This window comes from Taudactylus pleione, unplaced genomic scaffold, assembly GCF_031769625.1.
Source record: "Taudactylus pleione unplaced genomic scaffold, aTauple2 ptg000573l, whole genome shotgun sequence".
NCBI classification, from domain to species: Eukaryota; Metazoa; Chordata; class Amphibia; order Anura; family Myobatrachidae; genus Taudactylus; species Taudactylus pleione.
The window spans coordinates 4,178,929-4,195,082 of record NW_028284975.1 but is presented as its reverse complement, the minus strand read 5'-3'; the positions used below and the strand labels follow the sequence as shown (position 1 = coordinate 4,195,082).

Below are 16,154 nucleotides of genomic sequence, written 5' to 3'. Positions count from 1 at the left end.
GACAAATCTCTGTGTACACACAACACAGCATAGCCTGCAATACTGTCTACATGCCCCATTAGCCCACATGTGAACATACCTTTACCACTCAGTTATGCCCATTCAGCCATAAGTTGACATGCAAATGAGGTGCATAAGACTGACAACCATAGATCATTGCACTCGGATACACAGTATGCGCAGTGCTAAAAATTGTAAGCTCAATCTGCAAAACAGTCTTGCATGTATCTCTGCACCAGCCCCAATGTTTGTAGTGCTCATCAATTCTCACATCAGCTAATGGCATAGGTGAACTTATTCACTCTTTCACACAAATCTACACTGTTTAACTGTTTTATTATCTTTTACTGTTTTTCTTTAGGAAAGTTTAGTTGAATTATGTGCTGATTTTTGAGTGATGTTACTAAAAATGCATTGTAATACTTGAGGTAAGGTATGTTGACCTATTATAAATTGTACTCTTAGACATTAGAGGAAACATGTCTAAATATTATAATAACATTTGTAATATGCTACAATATTTTAAGCATTGTAAATGTTTTTTTCAAAAGTGTATAAAACATTAATAAAGAGTCTACCAACAGCGACTCTTGCCAACAGGCATTCCATATTATTTATTCATCTTTAGTCGTGAGTTTTGACATCTGTGGTTTGGAATGTAATTTGTACAGCAGATGATTGATCTCCACTATTAGGAGGAACCAATATACCAATATTCAGATCTAAACTGTAGTAGAAAGGCTCATACAGCGTGTTATTGCCTTAAGCAAAAAGTGGCTATTAACAGGTCTTTTGATTTATTATGCACAGTTGGGGGTGATCTTAGCAAAAATCAGTGTGACCATGAAATACTACAAACTTTGTTTTTTGTATGTGCATTGAAGTTCTTTGTATTAAAAGTCTGTGCAATAGGCAAGCTAAAACCAAACTTTGCTTTATACCACATATAAATATTGGCTTTATTTACAGGATACATAAAGCATAGCCGTGATGCTATGTTTGAATTGCACATATCTGAAGACAACAATCCTCAGGCTATACTGCCAACCTGCACCAGGCAAACAGTAACCATCTCAGATTTCAAACTACAGTTCTGGTGCTGGTTACTTCTTTGGGGGGTGGGTGTTTGTTTTTTTCCTATATATACACTTTATTTTAAACTACTAAATAAGTTAATCATCAGCACATCTATGTGTTTTTGGAAATCTATCCTACCCTAAAAAGGCTGCACAACCTTAATATACTCAATTTACCCACTCAAAACTTTTACTCCATTGTGTGTTAAAGCACGTTTAACTGCGAACGAATGGTCAAATTGTGTTAAATCAGACCCACAATGTACAGTTTGGTGAAAATCTAAACTTACAGTATCAACCTAAAAATATATGCTTTTTTTATGTTTCAAAATTGCCATTCTCTCCTTAGTTACTTATGCTTTACTTTACTTAATTCTTATGTTACTTTTCATTACATTTATATTTAAAGCTGCATTACCATGTACTACGGCAAACCCTTCACAACTTTAAAAAGGCTGAAATCTCAGTGATTGCAATTTCTGATTGGTCCTCTTGCTCAGACCTCTTCTCTGCAGCATCATACAGCCTCCAGTTTTGTCCTTGGCTGTGAGACTAATCACTCCCCTATAAAAACAGCTGCACATAGTTTCCCATGAGGCTTTGGAGAAGGTGAATTTTTAACCCTATCTGAGAGTGCTGCTTTAAGAACCGACGTAAATAAATTCTATTACTTTAGTCTATTTCCTAAAATTAGTTTCAGTTTTATCATAAAGTGTAGGCGTTATTTTTATTATTAATTAAAAGTTCTTATTAAAACATATTACTTTGTATTTTATTTCATTTTAACTGGTTTCAAACATTTTACCAATTAACCTCAAACTACTAAATTTGCACATTCAATTAATTATCAATTATGACTGGTGACCATTGCAACAACCAAGTTTCCACAGAGGACACTGGGCCTCATTCTGAGTTGGGAATCTGACTTGTAAGCATACTTGCCTACTCTCCCGGCATGTCCGGGAGGCTCCTAAAAATCAGGTTGCACTGCCGGCTGCCCAGAAAAGTGGGCAAGTCTACAAGCCATCATGGCCCCACCCCTTCTTCACAATGCCAGTAATCTCAGCCGCGATGATGCGATCACAAGTTCACCATGGTCCCGCTCCACTCCTAATGCCGGGTAATGTCCCGAGCCACACACCCCCTATGCCGCACCACGCCCTCCACTGTATGGAGGGGCAGCCAGAATGTTGGCAAGTATGGTTGGGAGTAAAGCAAGCAACTGTGCACCTGGACAAACTATGCTGCAATGCTAGCGGTGCAAATAAATTAAAAATTATTTTGCATGCAGGGTAAATACTGGCTGCTTTTGCATGTAGTCGACAAATACTGGACAGCTTTATGTTTACACTGCAATTTAGATTTCAGTTGGGACACGCCTCTTTCATATATGTACTCAATCACTTAAACAAGGGTGCAATCTGCCTTTCTATGTGTCATCATTACTTTCTGCAAATGATAGGTAGGTACTGTAGGTAGATTGCTGTTTTATTAAAACTTATATATAGTTTATTACTTTTTTTTATATCTTTGTCACAACTAGGGAGCACTGTGTTGCTTTGATTAAATAAGTTCTTCCAAAACTGTTCTGAACTTCTAAATATGTTTAGTATTTACATCCCAGAGCAGTAACCTTGCAAACAGTCCTCTACCCTCTCTGCATGGATATAATTTAGGGTATTTAGAATTGTTTATAGTTGGCTTTTCTAGTTAAAAGTCTTCTAATCTTCTGAAATGTAGCACTCTAAAGGCTCAGCAGAAGTCATTTCATAAGGATGTCCATTATTTGTCCTTCTAAATCCATCCTTAACCAGTATCAATTAACCAGTATCAATTAACCAGTATCAATTAACCAGTATCAATTAACCAGTATCAATTAACCAGTATCAATTAGTTTAAAATGAAGCGCTCATAAAATGGGGAATAGAATTTACTGCAGTTGTAGTGTTATTGCCTTGAAGATGTTATTAGAGGTAGATCGTGGCTCATACAAGCCTTAAAAGACAAGCCATATATGAGTCACATACCAATAAAGCGTATCCTTGATTAAATCAGTAGCAGCACGGAGGACCTGTGAAGTACATTAGGGAGTTGTGTCTGAACCCTGTTGCTAATGAGTATGAGATGGTGCTTTTACTTATTTTCACATGACTAGAAACAGAGTATTTCTCTCATAATTATGTCATAAAAATAACTATTTATTCTATATGCTACACAGCAACATGTACTCAACCAGTGACCGAGCTTATTACATGGGAGAGAATAAAATATTGGGTAGTGACTCTATGGGCGCAAAGCGAGAATGGTGAAACACATCTAAATTTTATGATAAAAACTTCTTATCTGAGGAATCTGGATGATGAGACTAGACATGGAATAGACCTCCACTTTGCAGATACGACAATAAAAATATAAACAACTATAGCATGATACAGTAAACACATAGGGGTCTATTCATCATCACTTAATTTTTACAAAAGAGGGTGAAAATTAAAATTTTCCCCAACTATTGTAAAAATTAAGGCTCAGGGCCATTCAACAAGCATGTAATGCAGGAGATATCACTGATATGTCTTGGTTACAATTCTCCCCTGATAATTTCCACAATCCCCATACTTTATTAAGGGGATGCGGAAATTATGTAATTCATCAAGCTCCGAAACAGCATTTTTTTTCAGAACTTGTGAGTGATACTGTACGCCACCCTGAGATGCCGTACAGCAGGGGTGGGGAACCTTATTTCTGTTGAGGGCCATTTTTATATATATATATATCATCATACACGGGCCCAGTGCAGGCCGCGGTCCCTCAATGTCCCTCAATGTGACGGCAGAGCCACAGTCACCGTTGATTACAGCAATCCTGAGGATGCTCCGGGGAGGTGTAAGGGCAGCGGTGTTCCGTCAAAAGGGTCCTAAGGATGCTCCTGGTGGCACTGCTGCATAGATTCTGGTTGCAGGGTGCCATTCTGGGCACCCTGCTAGCCAGATGAGGCTAGCAGAAAAAAGCCAGACCAAATGATTCCCCGTCCCTTATACGGCCCCCGGGCCTGAGGTTCCCCATCCCTGGTGTACAGTATTCGATACCATGCACAAGCTGCCATTTACACAACAGCTTGTGCAACAGAGGGATCTGTTCAGATCTCTCCAGCTGTTTACTTACCTCTGGCAGCTCTGGGCTGTCACAGGCTTCCTCCTCAGGTTCTCCTGTGCTTGCCTGCAGGAGAGCCGGGGTTTGCTTGTGCGGCTACTGAGCCACGGGGGGAACATCGAATCAAACACTGTTGGCCGCATCTGCTGCACTTTGCTCCTCGGCAGTGTGGCGGACAGATGGGATGTGATGATGCTGTGATTCTGCAGTTGGCAGAGTTACCTGGCCAAGAGAGGCAGGTGTGCCAAATTCTATCTTGATTTTTATCAATTTTCATCAATTTTAAACAGATCAAAATTGAATCAAATCGACTTTTAGCAATAGCATATTATATACCTCTAGTTACAGTATCCGTGTAAATGTCAGTTACACATACTAGCATCCCTTGCTTCTCCCATATTTGAGAATTTTGCAGGATTTGCAATGTATGCTGGGAGGTAGACTTCAGAAGACCAAGGCTATGCTCACACATATCCTTTGAAGATGGTAATGAAAATGCTGAAACAAACAGCTGCTTACATATATTGTACATTTTCTTGCAGTTCTATGCTCTTCTCAAATGTTTGCCTAGCTACACAGTTTGAATTAATCTTTCTTCTCTTTACTACATTTCATGGACTTTAATGACTAGAAAGTGCATTAAAAATGCATCTAACTTATTTTTAAGCACTTTTTAAACATTTCCTGTAAACTACATTGTGCAAGTAAGGGCCAGCTACAATTGCTTTCAGTCATTAATATCCGTGTGCAATGAAATGTGAAATTCAGGTGTATTATGTTTCCATTTGTTAAACAGAATGGAGTCCTATTCATGCATAAAAATGTACCGAAATAGCATGTACATTTCTGAAGTGTTTTCTTATTTTTTTATGTTTCTTTTTTTTATCTTCCACAACAACAAAATAAACATGTCAACCATATCTCTATCTATACTAATATTCTAATAACATTGTGTCTTTCTGTTGGTTTCAAGTTGGCGAAATTACTATTGAAGATGGTAGAGGCATTTATGGGGCTGTACGGGGGCGGAAGCGGCCGGAGTTCCCGGAAATGGGGGCATGATGTCCCCGTTTTCTGGAAGGCCAGGATCTACGTCCACAGACCCAGTTCCTGGTCTCGCAAGCCAACCGGCAGAGATGCCCACCATCGCCACTGATGGTTGCGATGGTGATCCCAGCCTGCGACCTTGGTCGCAATGCTGGGATCGCAAATGCAGCAGGGGGGTGTCATACACCTCTTGCTGCATTTGCATATTTGCAAGGACGGAATTTTAAAGCTAACTGCGTGCAGCTTTGCAATTCTGTCCACTACTGAATCACCCTCGGTGTTCTGTACTCAAAACTACATAGTCACCCTTTCCAATTATACACTTCTGTACTCCTCTAGAACAAAATATACCACCATTAAGCAGATTATAGGTGCGTACACACTACACGATATGCTCCCTGAGCGTTATCGTGTAGTGTGTCCCCGGCAGGCTGTGCTCAATGTCGTTCATGACATTTAGCACAGCCGCTGAACGATATCATTAACGATATCGTTCAGCACCAGGCTCTCTCCCCCATTCCCCGACATGCAGCAACCTGACGAGGTCGTCAGATTGTGCTGCATGTTCAGGCGATGGACAATGTCGGAAACGACCAGCGGGAGTGCGCATCGCTGGTCGTTTCCGACATAAAAGTGCACGATTTGTGCACGATTACTGAGCGATTGCACGATTACGATGTTGTAATCGTGCAGTCGCTCAGTAATATCGCCCAGTGTGTACCCACAATATGAGTACAAGATTTTCAGAAATGGTAATTATGCTACATTTTTCAGCTAAAGCCAAAAGTGAGAGGCAACTAACAAGTTACAGAACATAAGCAATTGATTCACCTGCTGACTTTGTTGGGACCACCCAACCAAAAAGTTATTTATTGGACTTTGTACCATAGCGCTCAATACAAATATATCAGCATCACTGACATTCCTTTGACTAAGTGAATGCTGTGTACATTTGACCTACAGAAAATCCATCAATAAATCTTGTGTGGGTGTGAAATTGGAAAGAATGATTGCCATCAGAATGCCAAGGAAAACCTGAGGTGCATTGTAACACCAGAGATGCGATAAGCCATATTGATCCTTTATTATCTTGTCTACAGCAAACATTCAAACAAATTGGATTTCCAGCTTAGTTAATTAGGTACTAAGCTTTTGTCAGGAAATAAAGTCAATGCAAATCAGAGTTAACAGTGGAACCAATGGAGCTTTCTGGTTTAAATGGATGACAAACATTTCAAGATGCTCTAAAATCATTTGGGTAAGTGTCTTTGGGGGCATATTACTTAACTAAAAAGACATCCTAAAAATTAGGTAATAGTTTCACTTTAGATAGCATTAATGTCCCTTTATAGGAAATATAGTTATGACACAACTCCCTATAGATAAGGCTACAGGCCCTGGTGGGTTTATTAATAATGTTTAAATGGCCTTCTGTGATTTATTTGCCACTACTCTTCTTGAGTTATTTAATGCAATATCAGCCGATGGTGCCTTTCCATCAGAAATCTGGATGACCCAAACTGTCACCATTACAAACCATGGGAGAGATCCAGAGGACTGCAATAATTATTGATCTATAGTGTTATTACATGGTCATGAATATATTAAAAACTAGGCTAAACTGATAGAAAACCATATTAGCTTCTAGTACCCTGTTTAATACATTTAAATCAAGATGGATTGTGTTAGACAGACAGGCATCTGCTAATGCTGTAATTGTAGAGGTCTAAACATAATGGAATTATATTTAGGACCTATGAATTATAATATCACTAAATCGAATGTTGCATACAGACTGGACTATAATTGTGAACGATAACGATATCGTTGAATGATATGTCATTCATATTGTTCAGTGTGTATGCAGTAAATGATGGATGATGGGTACTCCTGTGGGTCATTAACGATATCCCCAGTTGCCTGAACATGCAGCCCAATCTGGGGATATTGTTAGTGATGCCATGCTGCCAAATGCAGCATGGCCCCTATCCCCCCCACCGTCATTCGTCATTCCCGGCACCAGAAAGTGTGTATGCACTTACCAATGCAGGCACCCCCGCCGGGTCCGCCGCTGCCGATGTCGCTCACTAGACACATCATCCAGTGTGTAAGTGCCTTAAGGCTCTTCCATTTAATATTTCCAACTCCATATTGGCTTCATTACAAAATATGTAGAAACCTTGGCATACAAGATACATCTACTATGGCAACTAAATTTGAGGCTAACCTCTTTCTCTTAATAGTAAAACTGACCAGCCTCCCAAGATCTTGGTTGAGCTATAAAATCTATGAGATCTCCTGTCTGGGTATCTGGGTATCTTTTTGGCTTATAAAATTGTGCTTCTGCCCAAATTAATATATTAATTTCACACTTTCCCCTATGAGATGCCTAAGAAATATACATAAACTTATTGTACTCATGTCTAATTATTTATGGAAACAAAAGTCTCCTAAAATTAGGTATATCTGACTCTGAACAAATGATACAAGGGAGTAGCTATTCCAAATCTTACTAATATTAATGGTAAATCTTCCTAATGGTAAGACCTGGTTCATCTGATTGTAATTTCTTACCAGCACGTATAGCTGCAATATGAAATTAAGGCTTGCCTGAATGTATTAAAAAATCATATTCAGGAACAGGGTTGCTGTGATGTGTGCGATGTGTAAAAAGTAAAATAATTGCTAAAGCAAACAATTTACTTGCTAGTTCGAGGGCTACTGCGTATATGCGGTTATCAGACCCTGCATTTGCGAGCGGCCATTGCTTACGCATCCCGCTTGTGGTCAATTTTGCTGTGTGCAGCCCATAGGTCACAATGGCTAACACCATCTAAAGATAGCATTAGCTGCCAAGGCCAACACTGGCATTCTTTGCATTCTGGAGCTTGGTAAATCTCGCAATATAGAAACCCCCACAGAAACCTTTGGGGGGTTGCTATTGCGATCCAATATGGGAGAACCATACCCCTACATACATCCTGTGGATGCTCAAATTTTACAGGTTTACTCCAAAGTGTCTGTTTAATAATTATGTTCCAAAGTACAAGAAGCGTATATTATTGCTCAACTGAGAGACTGGGCCCACCTGCAGAACTGCAAGACTTGGGTAGGCTTAGAAATGGCTTTCTACCTGGAGAATCCTGTGGAAGACCATATCTACACTCCAAGACACTACTGTCCAGTCTGTTCCAATGACCATGACACTTTATTGCTCTTGAGGGGAATTGTGGGGCAGATGTATGAAGCTCTGGGAAGTGATAAATTGCAGAGTGATAAATAACCAACCAATCAGCTCCCAACTGTCATTTTTCAAACACAGCCTGTAACATGATAGTTGAGAGCTGAGTCTTAGCACTTTCCACTTTATCACTTTCCAGAGCTTCATACAACTGCCCCAGTGTCTCTTTACATGATTGATTTCTCTGTGGAAACTCTCCTCCCCTTTCCTTAAATACAAAATTGGTTTCATTTATCTGATACAGATCGTTTAAGTTTTATCATATTTGCAATTGGATCTCTGGTGTACCAGATTCTTTTTTCTAAAACTACTAAAATCAAGCAGCAATATGAAATTATAATTATCTGGTCTAGGACCAGATAATTAGTAAATATTCTCCAATAAGTTATTGTAATTCTGTTATCTTCTGATTGGCCAGGTAGATGGAGCATTTTTATGGCAATTTTTTTGCCGTTTTTCCCTGGGCTTTTGACCAACCTGTCTCAAAAGCAAAAAGTAAGGGGATTTTGGCACTGGAGATAATTGCTGCCCCTTACCAACACCTGAGGATCTACCCCAGAGAGCCAAAGTAGAAGAAACAATATTAGGGTGTGGCGTGGAAAATGGCGCTATTATTAAAGTCACCTATAAGTGATTGTACCTGATCCCTCCATCTTACAGAGCCAGCCATCCCCTTACCGATTGCAAATGTGTAACAGGGCTGTGAACTGGGCTGACACATAAATCAGACAGCCAGCATCTCAGCACTGCACATCCAAGGAACAGGTCTAATTGCCTAACACAACATCGTTGACGACACAAACAACACAATTATAAAGAAATCAGAACTACCTTTGCTTATTTAAGTTAAGTATAAATTGTTGCACTTGTCTATATAAACTAGCATTATCACGGTCTATAATAGCGCTATCTTCCACATCACACCCTAATATCTTTTGACCAAACTGTCAGAGTTTTTGCCATTTGTAAACCACAATGCGCATTGCCGGCAGTTTGAGAATGATCAATTAAAACTGCTGAATAGTATACCCAGCGGTTTGTAGATGAAGACTGCTGGCAATGTCCAGTGACGGTTTTAACCTTACCTTAACACACACACACACACACACACACACACACACACACACACACACACACACACACACACACACACACACACACACACACACACACACTCTTCCACCGCGAAACCATTGTTTAGTAAATACACCACTTGGTGTTAAGAAAAATTTAAAAGCATTAGAGACCTGTTAAGTGCTCCTTAAATTCCATAAAAAGCTTATATCTAACATCTTAGCCATAAAGCTATAATAACAAATGATGCTTTGGGTGTAATGCTTTCTTTAGAAGGCAACCTAACATATTGAAATCAAGTTATCTGTTAAAAATGATATTGCAAACGGCGAATGAAGCGCAAGATCTGTTTCCAAGTATTCTCAATCCCTACTACTAGGATGTCTTTCTTGCTTGTATATGCTCAATTCTAAACAAAATAATACACAATTATGGACTTTTACAAATGATGTAATCTATCATTATAAATATTGTAGATCAGTTAACCTATTATTAAAAATATGCTTCAAATGTAAATTAATACTTGTAGTTAACAGGGTTGCTTAAGAACAGGATGAAACCTAGAGGAATGTAATAATACATAGCAGCCAATCAGGTATTAGTTAAAACAAGTGCTGCAGCCAAGCTAAGTGGTTGATATAGTTTGTACCATGTTATTAAATAAGCCAACATCACTCTCTAAGGTTAACTTAATCTTACTAATGAATACATATTACCTAACAGGTTTATTTAATAAAACAAAATGTTAACCTTACCTCCAGGCACTGGTACATCTTCCTGACTTGACTACAAAACCCCAGGTCTTCTTGTATAATATAAAGATGGAACAGGTGGATGCAGTATGTCATTGCAGCTCATCAAGTCACTTTTGCAATAATATAGATAGTCTTGACCCCTTGCAGATCAGTGCATACAAGTCATTTTCTTTAAGCAAATAGCAAAAAGTAGTGACTTCTTCAGAATACATTGACATATCCAGCTTAAGTGGGAAATACAATATTCTGAGCTCTAATTAACTAGACTGTGTCCCATATAAACAATTAAGTTTATTTTTTGCAAAAGGTTGCGTGATCAATTGTAGATTTCATGAAAGATCCACTTTAAAGCATCTTAAAATGCATGTAATATTAGTGTTCCTATAATTATAACTGTTAGGCAGTTCTCTTGTATCTGTACCTTACCTTGCGAGACATACGGTAGATCATTTGTAAAAGGCCCTGGGGGATTGTCAGCAGGTCCCAAAAAGCAATAATCATCCATCATGTCCGATATTCCATCAGAAAGGTTGTACTCTGAATGCTTTTCATCATTTTCCTCTGGGCAGTTTATTACAGGATACACATGTGTCTCTCGTTCGGTTTCATTAATTTGGTCCAAATTTTCTACATGTTCATTTCCACATGAGTCTTTTAGAGTTCTCTGATCTGTCATTTAAAGGTTAGACCATAAAAAATAGACCATATTAAATGAAAATAGTGATTAAAAGTAAATGAGTTATCTCCGCATTAAAATATAATGCAATTCAGCCTAAGCTAACATCTAAAAGCCGTTTATTTTGCCTCCAACATTAGTATTTAGACTATAGGGAATTTTAGAGACTTGTAATTCTCTCATCCCTAAAAACACTTACAGAAAATAATTATTAAATAATTTCAAGCAGTACTTAAAAAACATTTCCTCTTTAAAATATAACAAGTAATATGTGTTTAAAGATATACTCTACAACAGGCCTTACACTGGCCAATCTGGCCAATCAAACAGGTGCCTGGATCTCTGTCACCTGTATCTCACCAGATCAGAAAAGATTTGATGGCAAGGTCAGTCAGTCTGTCAGGTGCGTTCACTGTTTGACTGCATCTATCATCCATATTGTTCAACATCAGATGACTCCCAATCAAATGTGAAATGGTAGTATTATAATGCCATACAAGTGGTAATTTGCAGTCAAACTGGTCTATGAGTTTAATTAGCTGTCAAGGTTTAGCATTATGGGCATACAATGATTGACAATCCCTTTCTGAGGGTCTAGTAAGCATCTGACATTATACAACTTTACATTTTTCAAGAGAAATATTGAAATTCCATGCTATACCATGATTTTGCCACCAGATGGCATTACCTTGACAGAATTGTACTCAGCGTGCCAAATGAATGAAAAGTAGCAGTACATTTTTATTGGGCGATTCAAATCTATGCGTCTGCTTACAGAGCAGGCACTCCTCAGTAATGTATATTAGCTAGGTTTTTTCTGGCACCTCATGAAGGGTTGCAGAAAAATGGCAGATGATTTGTAACCATAGCAAAGGATAACGTGCGCTGCTGGGCATTGCACCACAGAAATGAATTCCTCTTTTAGTGCACTATGTGAATCAAAATAGTATGTTCATTTATTGTTTTAAATTAATGATGTTTCAACATGCATGGTCTAAGTGGAGGTAACTGTCAGTCACTTGCAGAATAAACACATGCAACTTGTCACAGTCAATGATAATTGTTGCGCTGCCCAGGCATTTAATTAGGATTCGCAGGGCCGTATTAACAAGGGAAGGGGGGTATTTTGGGATGGTTGCCCATGGGCCTCTGCACATCAAATGTCAAATCAAACACGAGAACAGATGCCCACCGGCACCTGTTACCAGATGCGGAGGTATGCATTGAGGCTGATTACATAGGCTCCTGAGTCCCCTTAAGTGTTACATCATGTGTGGGATGCTTAAGGGAGCCAAGAGCTGCTCTGTCTACTCTCTGCTTGGTGGGGGACATTTGGAGGACACTGTGTGGCATAATAGGGGGACACCGTGATATAACAGGGAGACATTGTGGCATCATAGGTGGACACTGTGTGGCATAATAATAGAGTACTGTATGGCATATGGGGACACTGTGTGGCATAATAGGGGGACACTGTATGTCATATGGGGAAAACTGGCTTAATAGGGGGACACTGCATGGATTATGGGGGCACTATGTTTTTGGTAGGGCCCCCCACTAAAGAGTTGCCTTGGGTACCACAATCCCTAATCTGGCCCTGAGGACTTGTACCTCTCACTTTTATAGTTTATCCCAGCAATATGACTCGCAGAGGTTGCAGGGCATTGCATGCAGGTGAAAGTGGATTCCTGGCTCCCGGCTGTGTTTAAACTATCTGTACAGGTATTACCAATACTAGGGGTGAGCGGGTTAGGATTTCTGAAATCCGAACCCCCCCAAGCCCCCCCGATCTGGGGCAGATCCGAGTCAGGCTCGACTTTTCCCGCCTGACTCGGATTCTGAAATCGAGGCAAAACATCATCACCCCGCCTTCCGAGTCTCACGGGTTTTGGATCCTATATAAGGTACCCACGTCGGCGCCATTTTCTCACTCGGCTGTGGACAGTGAAGAGGGAGGGTGGGAGTTAGGGCTGGCTGGGCTGTGTAGTGTAGTGTAGTGCAGAGTAGTGTTGTTCTGTGCTGTGCTGCGCTGTGCTGCTGTTGTCCATAGGGGCTGTGTCCACTACTTCAAAGTCCATAGGGGCTGGCTGTGTTGTGCTGTGCAGTCAGTTGTCCACTCCAAAGTCCTGTGCAGTGTCCCAGTCCTAAAGGGGTGCTGTAGTGTTGTCCAGGGGGTGCTCTGTCCGTCAGGGGTGCTCCCGCTAAGTGCTAAAAAAAAATATTTTTTTTCTGTGTTTGTGAATTGTGTGCGCAGTAGCCGCACGAGCATCAACAAAGTAGTGCCAAGCGTGCGCCTGTGTCATAAGTAAAGGGCCGGCTGGCTTGACCGTTAAAGGGTGCTGTAACCCCCAAAGTACACTCCAAACCAAATAAAAAAATATTTTCTGTGTTTGCGAATTGTGTGCGCAGTAGCCGCACGTGCATCAACAAAGTAGTGCCAAGCGTGCACCTGTGTCATAAGTAAAGGGCCGGCTGGCTTGACCGTTAAAGGGTGCTGTAACCCCCAAAGTACACTCCAGTCCAAACCAAATAAAAAAATATTTTCTGTGTTTGTGAATTGTGTGCGCAGTAGCCGCACGTGCATCAACAAAGTAGTGCCAAGCGTGCACCTGTGTCATAAGTAAAGGGCCGGCTGGCTTGACTGTTAAAGGGTGCTGTAACCCCCAAAGTACACTCCAAACCAAATAACAAAATATTTTCTGTGTTTGTGAATTGTGTGCGCAGTAGCCGCACGTGAATCAACAAAGTAGTGCCAAGCGTGCGCCTGTGTCATAAGTAAAGGGCCAGCTGGCTTGACCATTAAAGGGTGCTGTAACCCCCAAAGTACACTCCAGTCCAAACCAAATAAAAAAATATTTTCTGTGTTTGTGAATTGTGTGCGCAGTAGCCGCACATGCATCAACAAAGTAGTGCCAAGCGTGCGCCTGTGTCATAAGTCAAGGGCCGGTTTGGACATCTGGTCCGGACTGAAGGACGTGCCAACAATTTCTGACAAGTCTACTGTCACTGCATATGATACTGTCCTCAAAGCAGCAGCAACAAGCGTGCGTCTGTCTGTTAAAGGGTGGTGTAACCCTCAAAGTGCGCTCCACAAACAATAAAAAAATTCTTCTTTTTTTTTCTGTCTTTGTGAAATGTGTGGGCTGTAGCCGCACCTGCATCCTTAAAGCAGCAGCGACAAGCGTGCGTCTGTCTGTTAAAGGATTACATCGGTGACAGCATCCAAGTAGGCATGTCAGACAGTCCGTACCTGTACTGGCAGGAAAAATAAGCAATTTGGAGGTCCCTGTACAAACTGGCTCTATTTTATCTGAGTTGCCCCCCCTCCAGTGTGTACTCCGAAAGAGTGTTTAGTGCAGCCGGGAACCTTGTCAGCGAAAGGCGTAGGAGGTTGCTTCCACTAAATGTGGAGAAGATGATGTTCATAAAATGAATTATCAACTCTTCCAGGGAGACCAGCCACCAGAACGTACAGAGGGACCTGTGGTTGTGGATTCCAGCAGGGACGAATTAATACTCTGTGAGGATGAGGATGTACACAACACTGAAGAGGGTGAGGAATCGGTGGATGAGGAGGATGAGGACGACATCTTGCCTCCGTAGAGCCAGTTTGTGCAGGGACAGATTAATTGCCAGCTTGTTTTGTGGGGGCCCAAACAAACCAATCATTTCAGCCACAGTCGTGTGGCAGACCCTGGCGCTGAAATGATTGGTTTGTTAAAGTGTGCATGTCCTGTTTATACAACATAAGGGTGGGTGGGAGGGCCCAAGGACAATTCCATCTTGCACCTCTTTTTTTTCTTTGAATTATGTACTGTTTGGGGCCTAGTTTTTCAAACTGCCATCCTGTATGCCACTGCAGTGTCACTCCTAGATGGACCACGTGTTTGTGCCGCCCACTCGTATCTCTTAGCATAGTCATCCAGCTACCTCGGTGCAACCTTTTGGATATAAAAACACTATTGTGAGGTGTGAGGTGTTCAGAATAGACTGGAAATGAGTGGAAATTAAGGTTATTGAGGTTAATAATAGCATAGGAGCTGAAAAACACACAAATTCTGTGATTTTAGCTGTTTTTATGCTTTTTAAAAAAAAATAAATACAGATCCAAAACACAAAACCCAGAACCCAAAACACGGAAGGGTGGTTTTGGCAAAACCAATCCAGATCCAAAACACGAAGAAAGATCCAGATCCAAAACCAAAACACGAAAAGTGGCCGGTGCACACCCCTAACCAATACCAACTAACACACCAGTGAGTGAGCCAGGCCCCCTAAGCACTGATTACAGTTCCCTACACAGAGGTGGAAATGGGCCGATATGTGGCTCTATACAATACAGCCACCTCCCTTTACTGCTTTCAAAAACGATCAAATTCCATTTACTTGCATTTTCCATACCACCACGTCTACATTTCCTCTTCAACCTATGTCTCTGCAAATAACTTTTAAAGACAAGTTCTGCTTAATATGATTACAAACCTCCTTCATATTGCATTTATGTTAACATGAACATAAGTATTCCTAAGGGTCAAATGTAATAGGGTGAGATTTCTGAAAATGTGAGAGTTAGCAGTAAACTGTAACACTATTTAAACTCACCCAATGTAATAGAGTCCAAGAACATGTAAACTCTCATGATTTAAATCCTCATCCAGATGTTTTCCCATTTTAAAGATAAAACTCGACCAATGTGAGAGATATCTGCTAAACTCTCACATTTTCTAAACTCTCACCCTATTACATTTGGCCCGATGTGTGGACATGATAAATGGCAGTTATTAAAAAACCTGGCAGCATTTTTCTCTTTTTTTCTACCAATTCTGGTCATCTTTTAGTGTTTTGTCATTTACTTAATGGTAAGTATGTGAAGCTATCAATAACCGGTACAAATGGTGCCAACATTTCAACGCTGCAATGAGCAGGCATAGGACTGTGATTAAAAAACTGTCCTTAGAACCAAACACACAACTGAAAAAATGTTAAATTGATGTGATTTACCTGCACGCTCATCCATGTCCACATAAACTTCTCCGTGCTCAAACTCTACCAGTTCCCTGGGTATATCAGACTGATTAGCTTTCCCTGTTTCCTAGAAAACAGAACGGAACAATCTGTAGTGCAACACACACATT

General features: G+C 40.4%; 1 protein-coding gene across 1 annotated transcript in view; it reads right to left on the bottom strand.

Annotated features, from left to right (window-relative positions):
- The window catches only part of BANK1 (B cell scaffold protein with ankyrin repeats 1), a 533,405-nt gene that overhangs the window by 109,136 nt on the left and 408,115 nt on the right, over positions 1-16,154 (bottom strand). Inside the window, exons 8-9 of the mRNA XM_088453252.1 lie at positions 16,021-16,111; positions 10,770-11,012 (exon numbers count right to left, since the gene is read on the bottom strand). Of these exons, the coding sequence (XP_088309378.1) occupies positions 10,770-11,012; positions 16,021-16,111 (334 nt within the window). The remainder of the gene's footprint in view (positions 1-10,769; positions 11,013-16,020; positions 16,112-16,154) is intronic.